This window comes from Cnephaeus nilssonii (assembly GCF_951640355.1).
Source record: "Cnephaeus nilssonii genome assembly, chromosome: 2".
Taxonomy (NCBI): Eukaryota; Metazoa; Chordata; class Mammalia; order Chiroptera; family Vespertilionidae; genus Cnephaeus; species Cnephaeus nilssonii.
The window spans coordinates 97,241,863-97,260,068 of NC_137073.1; the positions used below are offsets into that span (position 1 = coordinate 97,241,863).

At 35.2% G+C, this 18,206-nt stretch overlaps 1 protein-coding gene across 1 annotated transcript in view; it reads left to right on the top strand.

Moving 5' to 3' along the window:
- CDH18 (cadherin 18) overlaps positions 1-18,206 on the top strand; it is a 212,716-nt gene that overhangs the window by 138,570 nt on the left and 55,940 nt on the right. The window contains exons 5-6 of the mRNA XM_079759562.1: positions 6,705-6,892; positions 15,522-15,775. Coding sequence (XP_079615688.1) covers positions 6,705-6,892; positions 15,522-15,775 — 442 coding nt within the window. The remainder of the gene's footprint in view (positions 1-6,704; positions 6,893-15,521; positions 15,776-18,206) is intronic.

An 18,206-nucleotide genomic window follows, 5' to 3' on the forward strand; every position in this document is an offset into this window, starting at 1 on the left:
CTTTCTTTAATGTACTTCACCTAATCATTAACATTTTATGATGCCTTCTAAGAAATTATGTGAAAAGGATCACATCTAGCAAATAAAATTATAGCACAGTCAGAAACAAAAATATGAAATAATTGTATTTGTATCTTTATGCTGTGTATAATTACAAAATATAAAACAAAAATAGGTTTAGCACTATTTGAAGATATCTTTAAAACTTCCTAATAAAGTAGACTCTAACAGAAATCATCCTATATAATGAAGCGGCAATATGCAAATTGACCCTCACACCCTCACAAGATGGCTGCCTATGAGCAGGCCGGCAGGGGGGTTAGTGAGGGACGACCTAACAACTGAACAAGCAGGCTGCATGGGGCGACCAGCTAGGCAGGGGTGGGCAGTTGGGGGTGACCAGGCTGTCATGGGGGGCAGTAAGAGGTGACCAGGCCGGTGGGAGTGGGGCAGTTAGGGGCATCCAGGCTGGTGGGGAGATCACAGTTGTGGGTAACCAGGCAAGCAGGGGGGTAGTTGAGGGGTGACTAGGCTGGTGGGGGGGGCAGTTGGGCAACCAGGCCAGCAAAGGGGAGCAGTTAGGGGTGACCAGGCTGGCAGTGGGGAGCAGTTAGGGGCAACCAGGCCAGCAGGGGGGCAGTTAGGGGTGATCAGGCAGGCAGGCTGGTGAGCAATTAGGAGCCAGCAGTCCAGGATTGTGAGAGGGATGTCCGACTGCCAGTTTAGGTCCGGCAATCGGACATCCCCCAAGGGGTCCCGGATAGGGAGGGTGCAGGATGGGCTGAGGGGACCCCCCCCATGCACGAATTTTGTGCACTGGGCCTCTAGTTCATATATATTAAAACTAAAGGAAAAAATGCTAATATGCTATAAATACTTTTTTAAAAATTAAATAATGCTTATTTCACCTTCATATTTTAGTTTTCCAATCATAGGATCAGAACAAAGTTAACATATTGAAGACAATTATATATTTTTGTAATAATATATTTCTCATTTTTATTAGATTCTCCCCATCATTATGGATTCCCAGCATTTGTGGTACCCCAAATTTTTACATTCTGAAGAAAGATTCAAATACCAGTTGTTCACATCTCAATTTTACTTAACTTTTACTGTGATAAAATGTACATAACATAAAATTTACCATTTTAATCATTGTTAACTGTACAGTTCAGTGGCATTCACATTTTTGCAATGCTGTACAGTCATCAATACCTCCCATCTTTAGAACTCTGCATTTGCAAAACTGAAACTCTGTACCCATTAAAGCACTAACTCTGCATTTTCCCCTCCCCTCAATACCTGGCAACTACTATTCAACTTTCTATCTCTAAATTTTACTATTCTACTACTTCATATAAGTAGAATCATAAAGTATTTGCCCTTTTTTACTTCATTTAGCATGTTTTCCAGCTTTATTCATACTGTATAATATATTACAATTTAATTCCTTGTAAAAGCTTATTAATATTCTGTTTGATATTATATTGTATTTTCTTTAGCCGTTTGCTGTTGGACATTTGGGATGATTCTGTCTTTTGGATATTGTCATTAATGCTGCTATGAAAATTGTTGTACAGATATATATTTAAGTCGCGGTGTTCAATGCTTTTGTGTGTATAGCAAGAAGTAGGATTGATGAATCCTATGATAATTTTATGTTTAACTTTTTGAGGACCCACTATACTTCTTTCTTAGAAAATTTACTATTTTACATTTCCAATGGCAATGCATTAGTGTTCCATTTTTTCTACATGCTTATTAATACTTATTTTCTTTTGCTTTTGTAGAAATAATAGCTATTCTAATTTCAGTCTTTATAGTTTGTGTGTTTCTAATAATTTGTCAGCTTCCTATATATATAATTTTTTAGCATTTTCTTACATTTTTTTTCTACAAAATCTTACAATTCTTTAATTTCTACACAATATGTGGTTCTGACTCCAGTTCGTTTCTGGTTTTAGTAATTTGACTTGTCTCTCAGTTTATTGACAGTCAGTTGGTTAAAGGTTTGTCATCTTTGTTTATCTTTGCTTGGAGAGAATTGAGAATTGAGCTGGTACTTTCTGCAGACCGAGAGCTCTGTGTACTGGCAGAGGGTGGGGTAAGAGCAAGTAAAAACACCACAAATCCTTACAGTTTGGAAAGTGCTTTTTCTTAATGGAGTATTTGCTTGGTGGCTATAAACTTTTGGCTTTTCCAGAACTCCTATAACTTTGTCCAGCCAGTTTCTGGTGTTTTCTACCTTTCCACGGGGAATCGAGGTCTTGGAGCTTTCTAACCTGCCATCTGGCGGATGTCAGTCATATCATTATTTGAAGGCATTTAAATCATAATTGTTCCAATACATTCAACTTTTTGAGATAAGATAAAAATTCTACCTTGAAAATAAATTAAGGTAACAAAATGCTACAGACTATGTAGTAAACATTTGGCGTAACAGGCACCTCATTCGGGAGACATGCTTCCTGTCTCCCTGGCCCTGAAAATGTGGAGTACATTCCTCCCAGGGGAGCCTTATTGTGGAGCCCCATGAAGCCCAAGTGGCATGCAGGGGAACAAGAGTTCAGGGGATCATGTGTCCTTGCTACTGATATAAAGTCTTCCAATTGACTTCATAGCTCCCTATGGTTGTAGTGGTATGAGTACATCTATACAACAAGTCTGATGCCATGGTTTGAAGATATTTGGGGTGTCACTCATCCTGTAGTGGATTTTACCTGTGAGAAGCAGACAAATATTTGTGATAGGAAAGTAGACTGAACAAACTGTATCATTTATTCAGGACTGTTTGTCCTTTCACTCTCTTATCATGCTTTTCTGTAGGTGGTGTGTATGTCCCTACTACTGTAACTTTGGGCTGGACCAATGGCTTTGTTTGACCAATGCAATATCGTGGTGGGAAAAAAATTAAATTAAAGAGAAAGATTGAAGTTTCTGCCATTCATACATTTGTGTTGAAATGATTTTTTAAAAAAAGACATTATAATGATGTGAAAAGAATATATAGAAATAAACTAGGAGTTCTAGAAACCTGAAAATAATTAAAATGGATCATGAAAGCAAGAAAAATCAAAAGAATGAATAATAATATAGAAACAATGAAATAAAAATGAAAGTAGAGAAAAATCTCTATACAATAAGCAAGTTAGTATATTATAGGTGGAGTGGTCAGAGAAGAAAACTGTGAAATGTAAACTTTCCTTTATAAACAAAAAATAAAATAAACATTTTGAAAGAGAACTTTTATGACTGGGAAAAAAAAAGATTCAGAACTCAGACTAAGTTATCACTCTACATTTTAATATGAAAACACCATCTAGAACTAAGCACATCTGATGATATTTGTTTATTATAAACACCAAAATAAACCTTAACTATGGATGCAGGAAAAGGAGCAAATCAGCTGGCTAATTGTACTTTCCTTCTCTGAAAAAAATATATACCCATTTCACAATATACAGTGATGCAAATATGGACACTTTGGTTGGTTTGGAAGGAGTCTTTGTATCATATAAATTTACATCAAATCATTATCTACTTCAGCCTTCAACAAAAGAACAATTTATTTTACTATAAAGCATCTTTTCCAGTGATTCTTCACTGCTACATAATACCCTTCATTATTGATAACTGTTAAAATAATAACTCTTTTCTCTAGTAAATGCTCTAAAAAAGGGAGGGAACAAGGAAAACTCAATCATTAATTTCAAGAGGGAGAATTAAGAATTGTTCTCACAAACCCAATTATAAAATGTATTTCTGAAAATTGAATGAATGATCTCTTTGTCTCTATCTGCCTATTTCTCTTTTTCTCTCTGTCTCAAGCTAATAAATAAGTGGAGATTCCATATAGTATACACATATAATATGTGCTTGTATAAACAATATGCATGAGTATATATGCTTGTGTGTGTGTGTGAAATTGCTGTCTGTCTATGTGGTGTTTTTTTTAATTCACTTTAACCCTCTTAAAGATGGTATAGCACAGTACATAACCTTTTAAAAAAAATTTATTGGTTTTAGAGTGAGAGGAAGGGAGAGGAAGAGATAGAAACATTGATGAGAGAGAAACATCAACATCCATTGCATCCCCTGTGCACCCCTTAATAGGGATCAAACCTGCAGCCCGGACATGTGCCCGAATGGGGAATTGAACCAGCAACCTCCTAGTGCATGGGTCAATGCTCAACCACTGAGCCACACCGGGAGCCAGGCTACATAACCTTCTTGTGAACTCAGAGTACTCTGAGGATTCTTTTGGCAAGAGTAGAAATGCTCACTGGACTGTAGCATAAAATTATTTAGATGGGTGTTGTTTTTTGTTTGTTTGTTTTTCCCAGAGAGTAATTACAAAGTAAATATATTATGGAAAAGCAAAAGATTATTCAGCATGTATATTAATATTCTATGAGTTACAACCTTTATTACTCTTATTTAGATAAAAGTGCATTTTTTTTTTCCTGAATAGCAAGCTGACTTTTTCTATGTGAATGAATTAATGGCAATGGCAAAACTTCAGGCTTTTAGTCAAAGATTTCTAAATTCATTTTGATTATACCCTATAAAGTTTCTCCCCTGTGTTTTTCACTCCCATAGAAAATTCCAATTCTCATAAATTAACAGGTAAATGAAAGTTTATGTATTACCATTATAATTCAAAATCATAATACCTAATTATTTGTGGACTGTTGTTTCTCAGGTGTCAGAATTTTTAAGGGTAATTCTATACAGTATTTATATATCTTCATGGTTAGTACCGGCATGTTGTTTTTGTTAGAATTAGTATGTAGAGTAAGTTTGATATAATTTGTTATTTTAGGATAATTTTATGTGTTTTCTTCCATTGTTCAGCATAGTATACTAACATGTGTTAGGGCATAAATGAATTATATTGGTGTTTAAAGTTACAAAGGTAGATGTGGATATCATATTTATGTTCAACACAAATGTTTAAGCATTAAATTCATGCTAGGCTCTTTAGAATATGCTTTCTACTCTAGCAGGTTCTATTTTTATATTTTAATAATCTTTATTATCAGATACATCTTAAGCTCATTGAGTTCATTTACATTTATCATAGTGTCTCTGTTTTCAATTTCCACTTCTATTAATCCTGTAATTCTCTAGCTAGAATATTACCTTTGTGCCTTATATAATATGTACTCAGAGGCTGTATTTTACAAATTGTTTGTATTTTTTTATCTTACTAGAAAAAATCTTTTTCATTATCTTTATTCCTTCATCTATTGAGGACACTGGTTATTTCTATATCTTGGCCAGTGTGAATAATGCTGCAATGAACATGGGAATACTGACTTCTCTGTGGGTCTTGATTTCAGTTCTTTCAAATATACTCAAAATGAGATTAATGATTATATGGTAGTTCTAATTTTACTTTTTTGAGAAACCTTTATACTGTTTTGCATTGTGGCTGAACCAATGTACATTTCCACAAACAATGCACAAGGATTTCCTTTCTTCAGATCGTGCCAATATTTGTTGTATTTGTATTTTTAGTAATAAACATTCTGGCAGATGTGAGATGATATCTCATTGTTATTTTGATTTGCATTTTTTTGATGATTAGTGATGGTGAACATATTGTCATGTATCGATTGGCTATTTGAAAGTCTTCTTTTGAAAAATGTCTTTTTAGCTCCTCTCCCCATATTTGATCAAATTGTTCTTTTGGTGTTGAGTTGTATAAGTTCCTCAATTTCTGGATATTAATCTGTTATTATATTAATGATTTTGAAATATTTGTCCCATCGTGTAGGTTGTCTTTTTAATTTTGTTGATTCTCTCCTTTGCTGTGCAGAAGTATTTTAGTTTGGTGTAGTCCTTCTGATCTATTTTTGCTTTTGTTCTCCTGTGCTTTTGATGTCATAGCCAAAAAATTGTTGCTACAACCAATGTCAAGAAGATTTCCCCCTATGTTTTCTTCTAGGAATTTACATTTTCAGTTGTTAATTCATTTTGAGATGATTTTTGTATATAATATAAGGCAAAGGTCCAATTTTATTTTTTGTATGAGAACATTTTATTTCCCCAATACCATTTGATGAAGAAATTATTCTTTCTACATTGCTTACTGCTGGCACCCTCATCAAAGATCAGTTGGCTTTATATGTATGGATTTACTTCTGGGCACCCTATTCAATTTGCTTTTTTATTTTTAATTTATTATAAAATTATTTTAAATTATTTTTAGAAGCTGACCAAGAATACATGGTAAATAAATGTATAAAAACACTATATTTATTTGCCATAGTTTTCACCAACTTAAGTTTATTGAACAAAATAAAAATCACATTCACATGTAGGCTATATTATTTTTTCTGTTTTCACTTTGAATTTCACATATTATCTGGAGCAAAAGTAGAGATTGCACTACAGTTTTGCTCAACATTAAAATGCAAACTTGACCTCCCTCATCTATTTTTCTGTTGTTTTTGGGTGTAGATTTGAAAAAATATTTTAATTCAGATATCTACAAATTCTTCGCATGTAGGCTATTTTGCATACAAGTTAAAGTTTATGTAATTCTAGTATTGCATTACTAAGTGGTATACTAAAATTTAAAACTTGAAAACAACTTAATTTTATGTTCATTTAAATATTTTTCTAAATATTTGAATGTATTTTCTTGTAAAATAAATTTATTATCATTGAAATGTTTAATATAAAATACTTTTCAGAGCATTATCAGCTGTATGTTCCTGAGTCAGCTCAAGTTGGTTCAGCTGTTGGGAAAATCAAGGCAAATGATGCAGACACTGGTTCAAATGCTGACATGACATACTCCATCATTAATGGTGACGGTATTGGAATATTCTCCATCTCTACTGACAAAGAGACCAGAGAAGGGATCCTTTCCTTAAAGAAGGTAAAATGAATATAATGTTAGTGATTTAGGCAACTCACTCATTTTTGCATGAATGAAAATTTAGTAGGGGTATGAATAATCCATATTGTCAGATCATTAAGATGATAAAATATTTCATCTTTAAAATGTAATTACATTTTAGTTATGCAACATTGTGACTGGTTTTTTGGATACTCTCTTAGAAATTATATCTTGTATGTTGAAAAACATTATGTTGAATACACCATGAATGTGCCCCCTCATCTTTGTTCTAAGATAACAGATTTATCATCAATGTCAGTTATATTAATATCATTACTCTATGTTATAATTAAGAGACTTTCCTAAACTACAGTAATGTAAAAATCTTTACCACATTATCTAACACTCTGTAGGATATAGGTTTATACCTGATGGTCATGGATCCATCAAAACAGCTTTGGCAAAACCATTAACCTTATTCCCCATTCTTTTTTATTCTTAAGAATTTGTCATTGGATTGAATCAATTGCTTTTTGCTTTTAAGAGTACATAAGGCTCATGTCCTTATAAAAAAGAAGTGGAACTAATAAAATTACAAAAATCAATTTAAATGTAACGCCTAGTGAAGTGTATCTCACTCTTTACATGTTTAATGACTTCAGCTTAAAAACTTACTTATTCAGATCCTTAGATTCTAATTGTTGCATATTTTGATTCAGAAAGACTGGAGTGGGTGGGGCCAAGGAATTGGCTTTTTTACTTTTTTTTAGTCCTCACTGGAGGACATGTTCTTTCATTGATTTTAGAGAGAAAAGAAGGGAGCAGAGGAGAGAGAAACATTGATCAGTTGTCTCACATATGCACCTAAAACCTGGGTATGTTCCTGGATCAGAAATCAAACCTGCAATCTTTTGGTGTACAGGACAATGTTCCAACCAACTGAGCTATGTACTGACCAAGGTGGAATTGACCTTTTTAACAAATATGTTCAGAACACAGGCTGAGAAATTTTACCCTCATGTGCTATTATAGATATTAATGTAAATTTAATTATCTATCTATCTATCATTTATCTATCTATGTATCATCTGTCTATCTATCTATCTATCTATCTATCTATCTATCATCTGTCTATTCATCTATCTATCTTTGTTTTGTATATACTTTTCTATTTGCTTTATATAAAATCACATTAATTCTTCTATGAATCACAATTTTATATTGATTTAAAATTCAAGATTTCTGAATGCTATGCAGGGGCCTACTAAGTAGAACTTAAAGTGTATAAAGCAGTAGTCATCACTGGTCTGTGTAAAATAATCATATCTTTCAGATTAGCATTATCAATCTCAGAGTTATTTTATTGCTATGTTTTATGTTGTAAAGCATAGAGATTTAACCTTTTGTACTCGGATGTCGAGTGTGACTCGACACGGTTAGCATTAGAATAAAGGAATCGAGAAAAAAGCAAGCGAGTGCAAAGGGTTTTAAAACCTAAACTGTATAACTCAGTGGGTTTTAACCTTTAAGGGGTACTGATTCAGATGGCAAGAAATGGATACAAGTCTGTCAAAATATGTTCCTTATTTAATCTCTAAAGTAGCTCATGTTAGCCAGCAAGGCAGAGCAGCTAATCTTCCCAAAGATCAAAATCAGCTGTGCTCTCCAAATCAGCTTGCAGGAACGCTGCACATTCCTGTCCATATCATTTCTTCATCAGAAAATTGCCAAGTTAAATGCACTAGTCCATGGTATGGCACCTTGTAAATACACTTTGATAACTTTCGTTCATTGTTTAATGGAGCCTGACTGATCGGAAAGGGGGAAAAGTGATAAAGATGACTGCAAGTTGATGCACTTTTTCCTCTGACATCAACCTCTAGCTAGGGATGTGCTACTTCTTAGCAGTCTGTCTCCGAATCCCTTCTTGGGCTTTTTATACCAATTTGCACTCTTTATAAAGTTGTTCCATGTGTGTGTTTTTTTCAATTCAGGGTTCCAACCCTATTTGCTCTTAATAAATATCAACAATATCATTTGTAGTATTACTTTCCTTTTAAAACCTATTTAATTACATACAGATGCCTATTGATTTAAACCAAAAAATCTTGAATTTAAATCCATATCAATGAAAGGTGATGGAAAACATACTCTTCCTGTCAGATGAAATATGTTTGGTCCTGTCATTAAAGCAATATATGACATTATATCAAGTCTTTTAATCTTCAGTTTTCTTATTTAAGCACTTTTATAGTGTCTTTTAATCATAGATAAAATATGATCAAAAGACACTATAAGTTTGGCCTGGCTATTAATTACAATAATACCTCAATATCTATTTTTTAATTATCATCCCTTCTTCCTGCATGTGCACCAAACCTTTAAACATAGTTTCCAGACCACACTATGCTGTTATATAGCTGCCCTCCTTTGTTGCATGTTGTCTAATTCACCTGGAAGCACACAAAGAATGAAGTATCCTGTGGTATTATATTGTATCACATGAGCATGCTGTCGTTCATGTGTCTTGGTAATCTACTTCTCCTTCCTCCTTTGTAAAAAAAAATATTTTGTTTTTCAGAGTTCAATTTAAGTATTGTCTTTGTAGTGCAACATTTTCAGGTATATTTCAGCCACAAATATCCTTCTTTGGATTATCTTTTCCATTTTTCACTTATTTCTTACGGTATAAAACAGAGCAATTCCATCTCTTTCTTAAATTTGCTACGTCTGAGAAGTAGGAAGACCTTATTCTGGTTAATTTACTGTGAATCCACTAGTATTCCCATGAATATATGCTACAAATGTATCTCTGTCTATAATAGCTGTTAAATATTTTATAACCAGGTACTTGTATTTTTATACTCTATATTATATAAAAATTATATTCTATATTATATGATTTCATTTAATAAATGATCCATTGAGATGGAGAATGAGTAAACATAGTAACTTTTAAAATTATATTGTAAAATCTCAAGTTAATCCTAAGAGAAAAAAAAAGTAAAATGGGTTTCACTATAGCCATACTATATCTATTCCAAATAACCACTTTTTTTAGTGGATTGTGTTTATTTGATTTTTTGACATCATTACATTGCCTGGCATTACATGAAAGACTAAGAATCAGAATGTCCTTTGCCATGGATTGTAAAGGTTTGAGGCCATGAACTACAAAGAGCAATAAACAAGGCATCCCAACACATTGTAAATATACATATAGGCAAATCCATGATCATACTTTGTACATAAGAAAAAATGGTTTTCTAATTCTAATGAACTATTTACAAAAATTGAATATTCATTAGGGATTTTATTATTAAAAACCTCAGCCAACCGTGTATTTTTATTCTTAATAGGTTCTAATATCTAGAAAGTAATACTCCTGCTCAGCCTGATGCTGAAGAGAGAGGAGTCCATTTCAATTCAGTGAAATCTATTACTGTGTTTGTAATAACTTCTGACAGAGAAGTGCCAAAAGAGTACAGACAAAAATGCTCTCCTCCAAATACAATATAACTAAAAATTAATGAAAATTACTCAGAAAACAACAAAACCTAGAAACTTAACCACAACAACAGGCAACAGAAAACTTTTCTTTAATAAAATATAAATTAAAGAAAAAATGAAAAATGCACAGCAAAATTGCAAAATTTCTAGCAAAAAAAAAAAGTATATGGAAACTATGAGGTACAGAATAAGTACTTCTGAGGGTATATTCATAATCCTAAATATATTAGAGACAGAAATTAAAATAATAAAATTAAATAAATTGAAGATATCACTAAAAATAGAAAGAATAAGAAAATAAATAAAGACATTAATGAGGTTAGAAATCAGAAACATATTATATACAAAAACCTTAGATTTTGGAAAGAAAGCAAAACATAAAACAATAAATAAGCTTTAAATAATCTTAATAAAAATCATGGAAGGAATAATAGAAAATAAATAGCTATAAAATAGCAAGTGTGATATACTTTCTTAATTTTACACAAATAAATTTCAAGTAAAGAATATTTTTGTAAAAGTTTCTAAAAAGCAACTTCAGACATAAAAAAATACATATAAACTAATTTCATATAAGATAATGAGAAACTTGTGAAAGAACTACCTCTCCAAATTCTTCAGATTCAGTCATACACTAAGAAAATTCTATGAAAACTTTAGGGGCAATTGATTCCAAACATATTTAAACCTTTCAGCACATTAAAAAAAAAAAAAAAAAACCTCATTGTGTTTATATATGAGGTAAATCCTACCTAATAAAACAGTAATATGCAAATTGACCACACCTTCGCTATGCCCAAGCCACACCCACCACCCAATCAGAGCAAGTATGCAAATAAATTCAACCAAGATGGCGAGTAATTTGCATACATAGGCGCCCAGAGTTGACTTCTGCCATTGGAGGCAGGGAGCTGGGTGTCCGCTCAGGCTCCAGGCCAAAAGCCACTGGCCATGGCTTTTGGCCTAGTGCACGAGCGGACCCCCCTGCCATCGATTGCAGGGAGCTGGGGGTTTCTTCGGCCTGGTGCACTAGCGGGCCCCCTGCAATCGATCCCAGGGAGCTGGGGGTTGCTTCGGCCTGGTACACCAGCAGACCCCCTGTGATTGATCGCCTGGGCAGGGAGTTGGGGGTCTGCTTTCAGCCTGGGCAGGAGCGGACCCCCTGTGATTGATTGTAGGGAGCTGGGGTTCTGCTCCTGCCCAAGAGGCTTTCGGTACAGGCATTTCTGGGCAGGGGCTGAGCCAGTGATCAGAGAAAGCTGGAGGTCCCCTCCCCAGACCTAAAGCTTCAGCCAGAGGCTTTAGGCCTGGGCAGGGCCCAGCCCTCCATTGGTGTGAACTATAGAGGAAACACCTTTTCTGACTGCACATTGGCTAAACGTCCTGTATGCCACTGGTAATATTCTTAGTAACTTGGGTAATAAGAATCCAAAACGGTGATCTAGGGTTTTTCCACCACACTTCTGGAGAAAAAAACGAAGGTCCGCTGCTGGAGGGCTAAGAAATATCATATCCTGCCCTAGCCGGTTTGACTCAGTGGATAGAGCCTCAGCCTGCAGACAGCAGGGTCTGGGTTTCATTCTGATCAAAGGCATGTACCTAGGTTGCAGGCTCCTCCCTGGCCGGGGCCCAGATCAGGGTTCATGTAGGAGGCAACCAATCAAAGTGTTTCTCTCTGTCTTTCCCTTTCTCTTCCACATTCTCTAAAAGTCATTGGAAACATACCCTCAGGTGAGGATAAAAAATAAATAAAGAAATCCATATCCTATGAAAGACACATCTTGAAAATGCCTAAAGAAAGTTGTCATTTTTTCATGGTGAAGGGACTGGAGTCTGTGTTGATGAAAACACCTTGGTGGCTGTGGTGACTGGCAGTGGCTGCAGCAGTGGGGTGATGGGGCTGGTGCCTTCCCCTGACCAGCCTGGTTGCCTCCCACAAAGGGAGGCCAGACTGAAGCTTAGGTACGCTCCCTGTGCGGCGTGGGCCTAAGCCATCAGTAGGACATCCCTTGAGGGCTCCCAGTATGTGAGAGGGGGCAGGTTGGGCTGAGGGACCCCCGACCCCCAGTGCATGAATTTCGTGCACCGGGCCCCTAGTAAATCTATATTTGTGTTTAGGGCTCCTGTAACAAATTACAAAAAAAAAAAAACAAAAAAAAAAACAAAAAAACCCTGTATGGCTTAAACATTACCTCATATTTTTGAAGGCCAGGAGTTTAAAATCAAGCTTGGTTTTTGGCTAGGATGCACTTCCTCCATAAACTCTAGTGGATAATCCATTCCTTGCTTCTTCCAGCTAGTGATGGCCCCAGGCATTAATGGTTTGTGGCCACATCACTCCAATCTCTGTGAAAATGTTAGGGCTGTTGATAATCCAGACTTGCAGTTTTCCAGGAAGTTCATAATTCTGAAATGTTGTTGAATGGTATACACTACTAGTATATTCACATTATCAACTCCCATCCCTACAACAAATATCTTGATGAGTCAAAATCTATATAATAAATAATGCTGAACAAATTATCAAAGACTGGACCCTACTCTTTTGAAGAGTCTTAAAGTAGTTCTAAAAGGAAGAATTCTCCCCAAGTTTTTCTTTAGCTTGAATATTTTAGTCATCGTTCAATTTGAATGATTATTGTCAGAATCTAGCCAGAAAGATCTATAAGAGCGTGGAAAGTTGGCATTTTAATGTAGAGTTGGACAAACTCTTTCTTATACTCATGAAAATTTTCTGGTTCTACAACTAAACTTATTTAGTTCATATTATGTCTTATTTTATGAATTTATTTTCTTCCTTTTATTTCAGGCTGAAAAGAACGCTTATTTTGCATTTTATAAACTCTCAGCCACACATCTCATGTTATTGTTTTCTGTGGCACCAGCATAGCCTGGGTAATTTCCCCCCCCCCCCCAAAAAAAAAAATGTCCCCCTTGTAACATCTTTGCATCAAAATGAGGTATTCTCTGATCCTGGTAGACTATATTTTAAATAAATAAATAAATACATAAATAAAAATCTTCTGGTAAGTAAGGAAAGTAAAATCCACAGATTTCTAAATAATTTCCCAGGAACAAATGATAACTTTAGAAAATTTGAGATTTTCAGATAAAAATTTTTTATTTTGTCTATTAGAAACTTATAAAATATTATGGTAGCCCAATCTCATCCATGCCCCCATGACCTGAGAAGTTTTCTAGGTTTTAGTTTCTTCATATTAAATTTTTAAATTAAATGGTTATTTTTCCTTCTATGCAATCACCAATCTCTGGGAAGTCCAATTATCCAAGGCAATTCAGAAGAGGTAAGGAAAATAAACACCAGTAAGACTGATCTTTCTATTTATAAAATTCCTTAAGGATACTCATTCTAATCAGCTTCTCCTTGTCCCTTAGGATAAAAGAAAATAGCTGAGTTCCTCCATAGGGAACGATCATTCTCTGAAAAGGCCAAGAGAAAAGGCTTCAAGATTGAAGCATGCTAGTGCAAAATTAGTGACAGAAATAAGGATGAAAAAAAAATCTCTTCTTCTTCTCATAGATATTACAAAGGAAGTTCAGCATCAGTGGGTACTTCCCCAGGCTCACATTAAAAGCCTGGTCTCTGCATCACCTGCACTAACATCACCATGGAGACTTTTGACACTGAACTCTGTTTTCTAAGCTCGTAAATCTGAGCTCACTTTAGGTTGCGGAGCCTATTGTGTGCATCATGCTAAACACTTCCCAAACATTCAGTTCTTATCTGCAAAGGTACTTCCTTTTAGAAACAGGACAGAGCTGCTTACATGCACCTAGGTTTGTATCCTTATTATTAATTTCCATAGTACCCAGTCTTATAGCACTAAATACACAGTGCTGTAAATGTCTGTTTACTATTTTATATGCTACATTAGACCATATATTCCTTGGGACAAAATGCCATACTGACCTTATTTATTATTATATGCTAAGTCAAATTCATTATTGATGACATATGTAATTAATAGAGAAAAATAAATATTCGTTGACAATTTAAAAAAAGAGAGTACACTAAAAAGATTATAAGATTAGTCAAAACTGAAAGCTAAAAAAATAAATGAAACATAAAAACTATACAGAACAAAATTGATTACACCATAATATCTATAATAATAAAAGTGTAATATGCTAATTAGACCAGATGTCCTTCTGGACGACCTACCGGATGAAGCCACAGAGGTGGGGGCCGAGGCAGAGGCAGCTGCCATGATGGCAGAGGCCCAGCCCCTTACACGAATTTCGTGCATCGGGCCTCTAGTAATAAAATAAACAAATACGTGAAATGCTATTATTAGCAAAAGAGAAAATAAATGTAAAACAAAACAATGAAATTGAAAAGTCTATATAAAATTTATTGCTAAAATTCCAATAAAAATATTTTGAACTGAAAACTTAAAAGTTTAGTCCAGCTGGCATGGCTCAGTGGTTGAGCATTGACCTATGAACCAGGTTACAGTTCGATTCCTGGTCAGGGCATATGCCCAGGTTGCAGCCTAAATCCTCAGTGTGGGGCATGCAGGAGGCAACTGATCAATTATTCTCTCTCATCACTGATTTTTTTTATCTCTCTCTTCCTCTCTGAAATCAATAAAACTATTTTTTAAAAAGTTTATCAGATTCTAAAATATGATGTAAAGTTTAAAACCAGCAAGGTGAAAAAATAAGATGTGGTAGATGCAAATCAATGATATGAGATATATTGTTTAAGTGCAAATATATATATTTAAAATTTAACAAATTAGTAGCAATTTTTTAAATTCATCTTTTTACTATTGATAGTATTATAGATGATTGCTTTTAAAATTAATACTTAATAAGTTAAATTGGCAAGAAGATTGAGAAAAGTTACTTGAGGAGACTATAAATCAGAGTCTCCAAAAGCAACATTTGTTTGCCTATGGGGAATATTTTTTTGTACTTAGTTATCATCGTATTTATAGTTGTGAAAAGTAACAATTGATTTCAGACTTGAGTTTCCCTGATTTCTTCTTTAGATACTATTACTAATACAAACTTTATAGTTTGTTTTTAAGAGAAAATAGATGTACTTACATCGATTCAAAAATAGAAAAAAAATGCTTGTTTGAAAGTGATAACTGTGATAATTTGGATCTTGTGTGGTGTTTTTTCCCTGCAGCCACTGAACTATGAGAAAAAGAAGTCCTACACCCTCAACATAGAAGGAGCAAATACACACCTTGATTTTCGCTTCTCTCACTTGGGTCCCTTTAAAGATGCCACCATGCTGAAGATCATTGTCGGGGATGTGGATGAACCACCTCTGTTTTCCATGCCCTCCTACATCATGGAAGTCTACGAAAATGCCAAGGTTGGAACTGTCGTTGGCGCAGTTTTGGCACAAGATCCTGACAGTGCTAACAGCTTAGTAAGGTAAGGTATGCTTCAACATTTTAGACATCTAAATATTTTGATTGTGTCATAGTAATTTAAAATTTATAAAATAATTCTTAAATATGTTATATCTGTTATTTTTCTATTATTACAATTAAATTATATTACTGATATTTTATCTGAGTATTGTAGTAGATGGGTTTCTAGCAAATGAAGAATATATGTAGCTGTATCCATGAGTATATTTTTGACCAGACAGATTAGTTTTTCCACTTGACTTAATAGATATGGATATAATTCACTGGAAACATTTATAGAACTTAAGTTGAGAAACCTTGATCCCTTAGTGATAGGAAATATAGATACAGTACAAAAATGGAGAGGGTTGGGAATAAGGCTTATCTGCCTCTGGGTTCTGACACAATAGCTGTGTTCCTTTAGGAAATCATCCATCCTTACCTGTAAAAGAAAAAAAAACAACTATCTCTCAGGTATTATGAAAAAGCATTAAGCATTGTATATAAAGTGTTAAGCAGAGTGGCCTGCACCCAGTAGTCATTTAATAAATGTCATATTGTCCAAATCTGACTAGACGCTGACACTATAGGACGGCATGTGGGAATTCTGAAGTCTTGACTGACTAGCTGTGTGATCTGATAGAGTTTTTCAACCTTGGAATGTAAATTCCAAATATATGAATAAGGAATAATAATACTGCATAAATATGCAGATATAATTAGATTAGATTGATACAAAGTAATTAGCACAGTCAGTAAGTGCTCAGTAAATATTTTATTATGTTAGTACCAGTATGTCATGCAGTGGAGATTATTAAAATTTCATTGTATAATCAGAAAGGTTTTTTTTGGTCTCAATTATAACAAAATCAAAAACTACATACATATAGAAGAGTCTTCAGTTACCCTGAATTTATACTCTTGGGTAATCCTAAGGCCTTAGGAAGTTGGAAAGTCTTAATAAATCTGTCAGCTTTTCCCCATATTTATTCTGATTCTCTTGAGTTCTCACTTATTTTTTAATTGTTTTTAATGTTTTTTATTGATATTTAGAGAGAGAGGAAGGGAAGGGGATAGAGAGATAGAAATATCGATGAGAAAGGAACATCTTCAATCACATCATCAGTCTGCTGACTCCTGCATGCCCCCTACTGGGGATCAAGCCCGCAACCCAGGCATGTGACCTGACCAGGAATCAAACTTGCAACCTCCTGGTTCCTGGGTTGATGCTCAACCGTTGAGCCATACCTGGCAGAGCGAGTTCTCACCTATTTTAACAAAAGCTAATAGAGTAACCATTTCCGTTGGTATCTACATAATGTTTGTAAAGGCTCTCAATTTCCTTTTATGTAAGCATGATTGTTTCAGCTTAAAAAAAGAAGTCCACAGTACCTATGCATGGAGAGAACCAATGTTATGTGCACAAATGTATGTATTCAACAATCCTGCTTCATCTGTGAGTATAGAAGGAGTACTCTGTCAACTGGTACCCTCTCTCACACTGAGAGCAAGAGCTGGGCATTGCTTGAAGAAGCAGGATGGTCAAGTATACAAAATAATATGCATAAACCCAGTTATAGAAATTGATATGGAATGGATGAAAGTAAGAGATGACATAATTAGTTTCCCAAGCAGAGGAAAGCCTTCTATGCTTGGGCATTACATAGAATGCCATCTATATATATAAAAGCCTAAGTGACCGAATGACCAAACAACCGGTCGACACGTACTGACCTCCAGGGGAAAGATGCTCAATGCAGGAGCTGGCCCCTGGTGGTGAGTGTGCTCCCACAGTGGGAGTGCCGCTCAGCTGACCCACAGGCGCCAGACACAGGGCTTATGGCTGGCCTCCGCAGCCTGGAGACCTCAGCGGAGCTGCAGCGAGCCTACTGAGTGGCAGCGGTGGCGTGGCGGCAGGCGCAATGGGGCAGGGATGAGCAAGAGTGGCTGTCAGGAACAGCAGGCGGTGTTGGACTGCCGTTTTCAGCCCAATCCCCGCAGGCTATGCCGAGGGACCCCTTCGGGTGCATGAATCCGTGCACTGGGCCTCTAGTTTTTGTTTGTTTGTTTGTTTGTTTTTGTGTTGTTTTTTTTTAAAATATATTTTATTGATTTTTCACAGAGAGAAAGGGAGAGGGATAGAGAGCTAGAAACATCGATGAGAGAGATACATCGACCAGCTGCCTCCTGCACACCCCCCACCGGGGAGATGCCTGCAACCAATGTATATGCCCTTGACCAGAATCGAACCTGGGACCTTTCAGTCCGCAGACCGACGCTCTATCCACTGAGCCAAATCGGTTTCGGCAGGCCTCTAGTTTTTAAATGACATTTCTGATACTTAACAGTAAGTATAATTTGTCCAACTTCATTTAAAACTGTAGCATTATAAAGGATATTTGCAAATGTGGCCCATTTTTTTTTACCAAAAGGAGCCAACACCTTTGAGAATA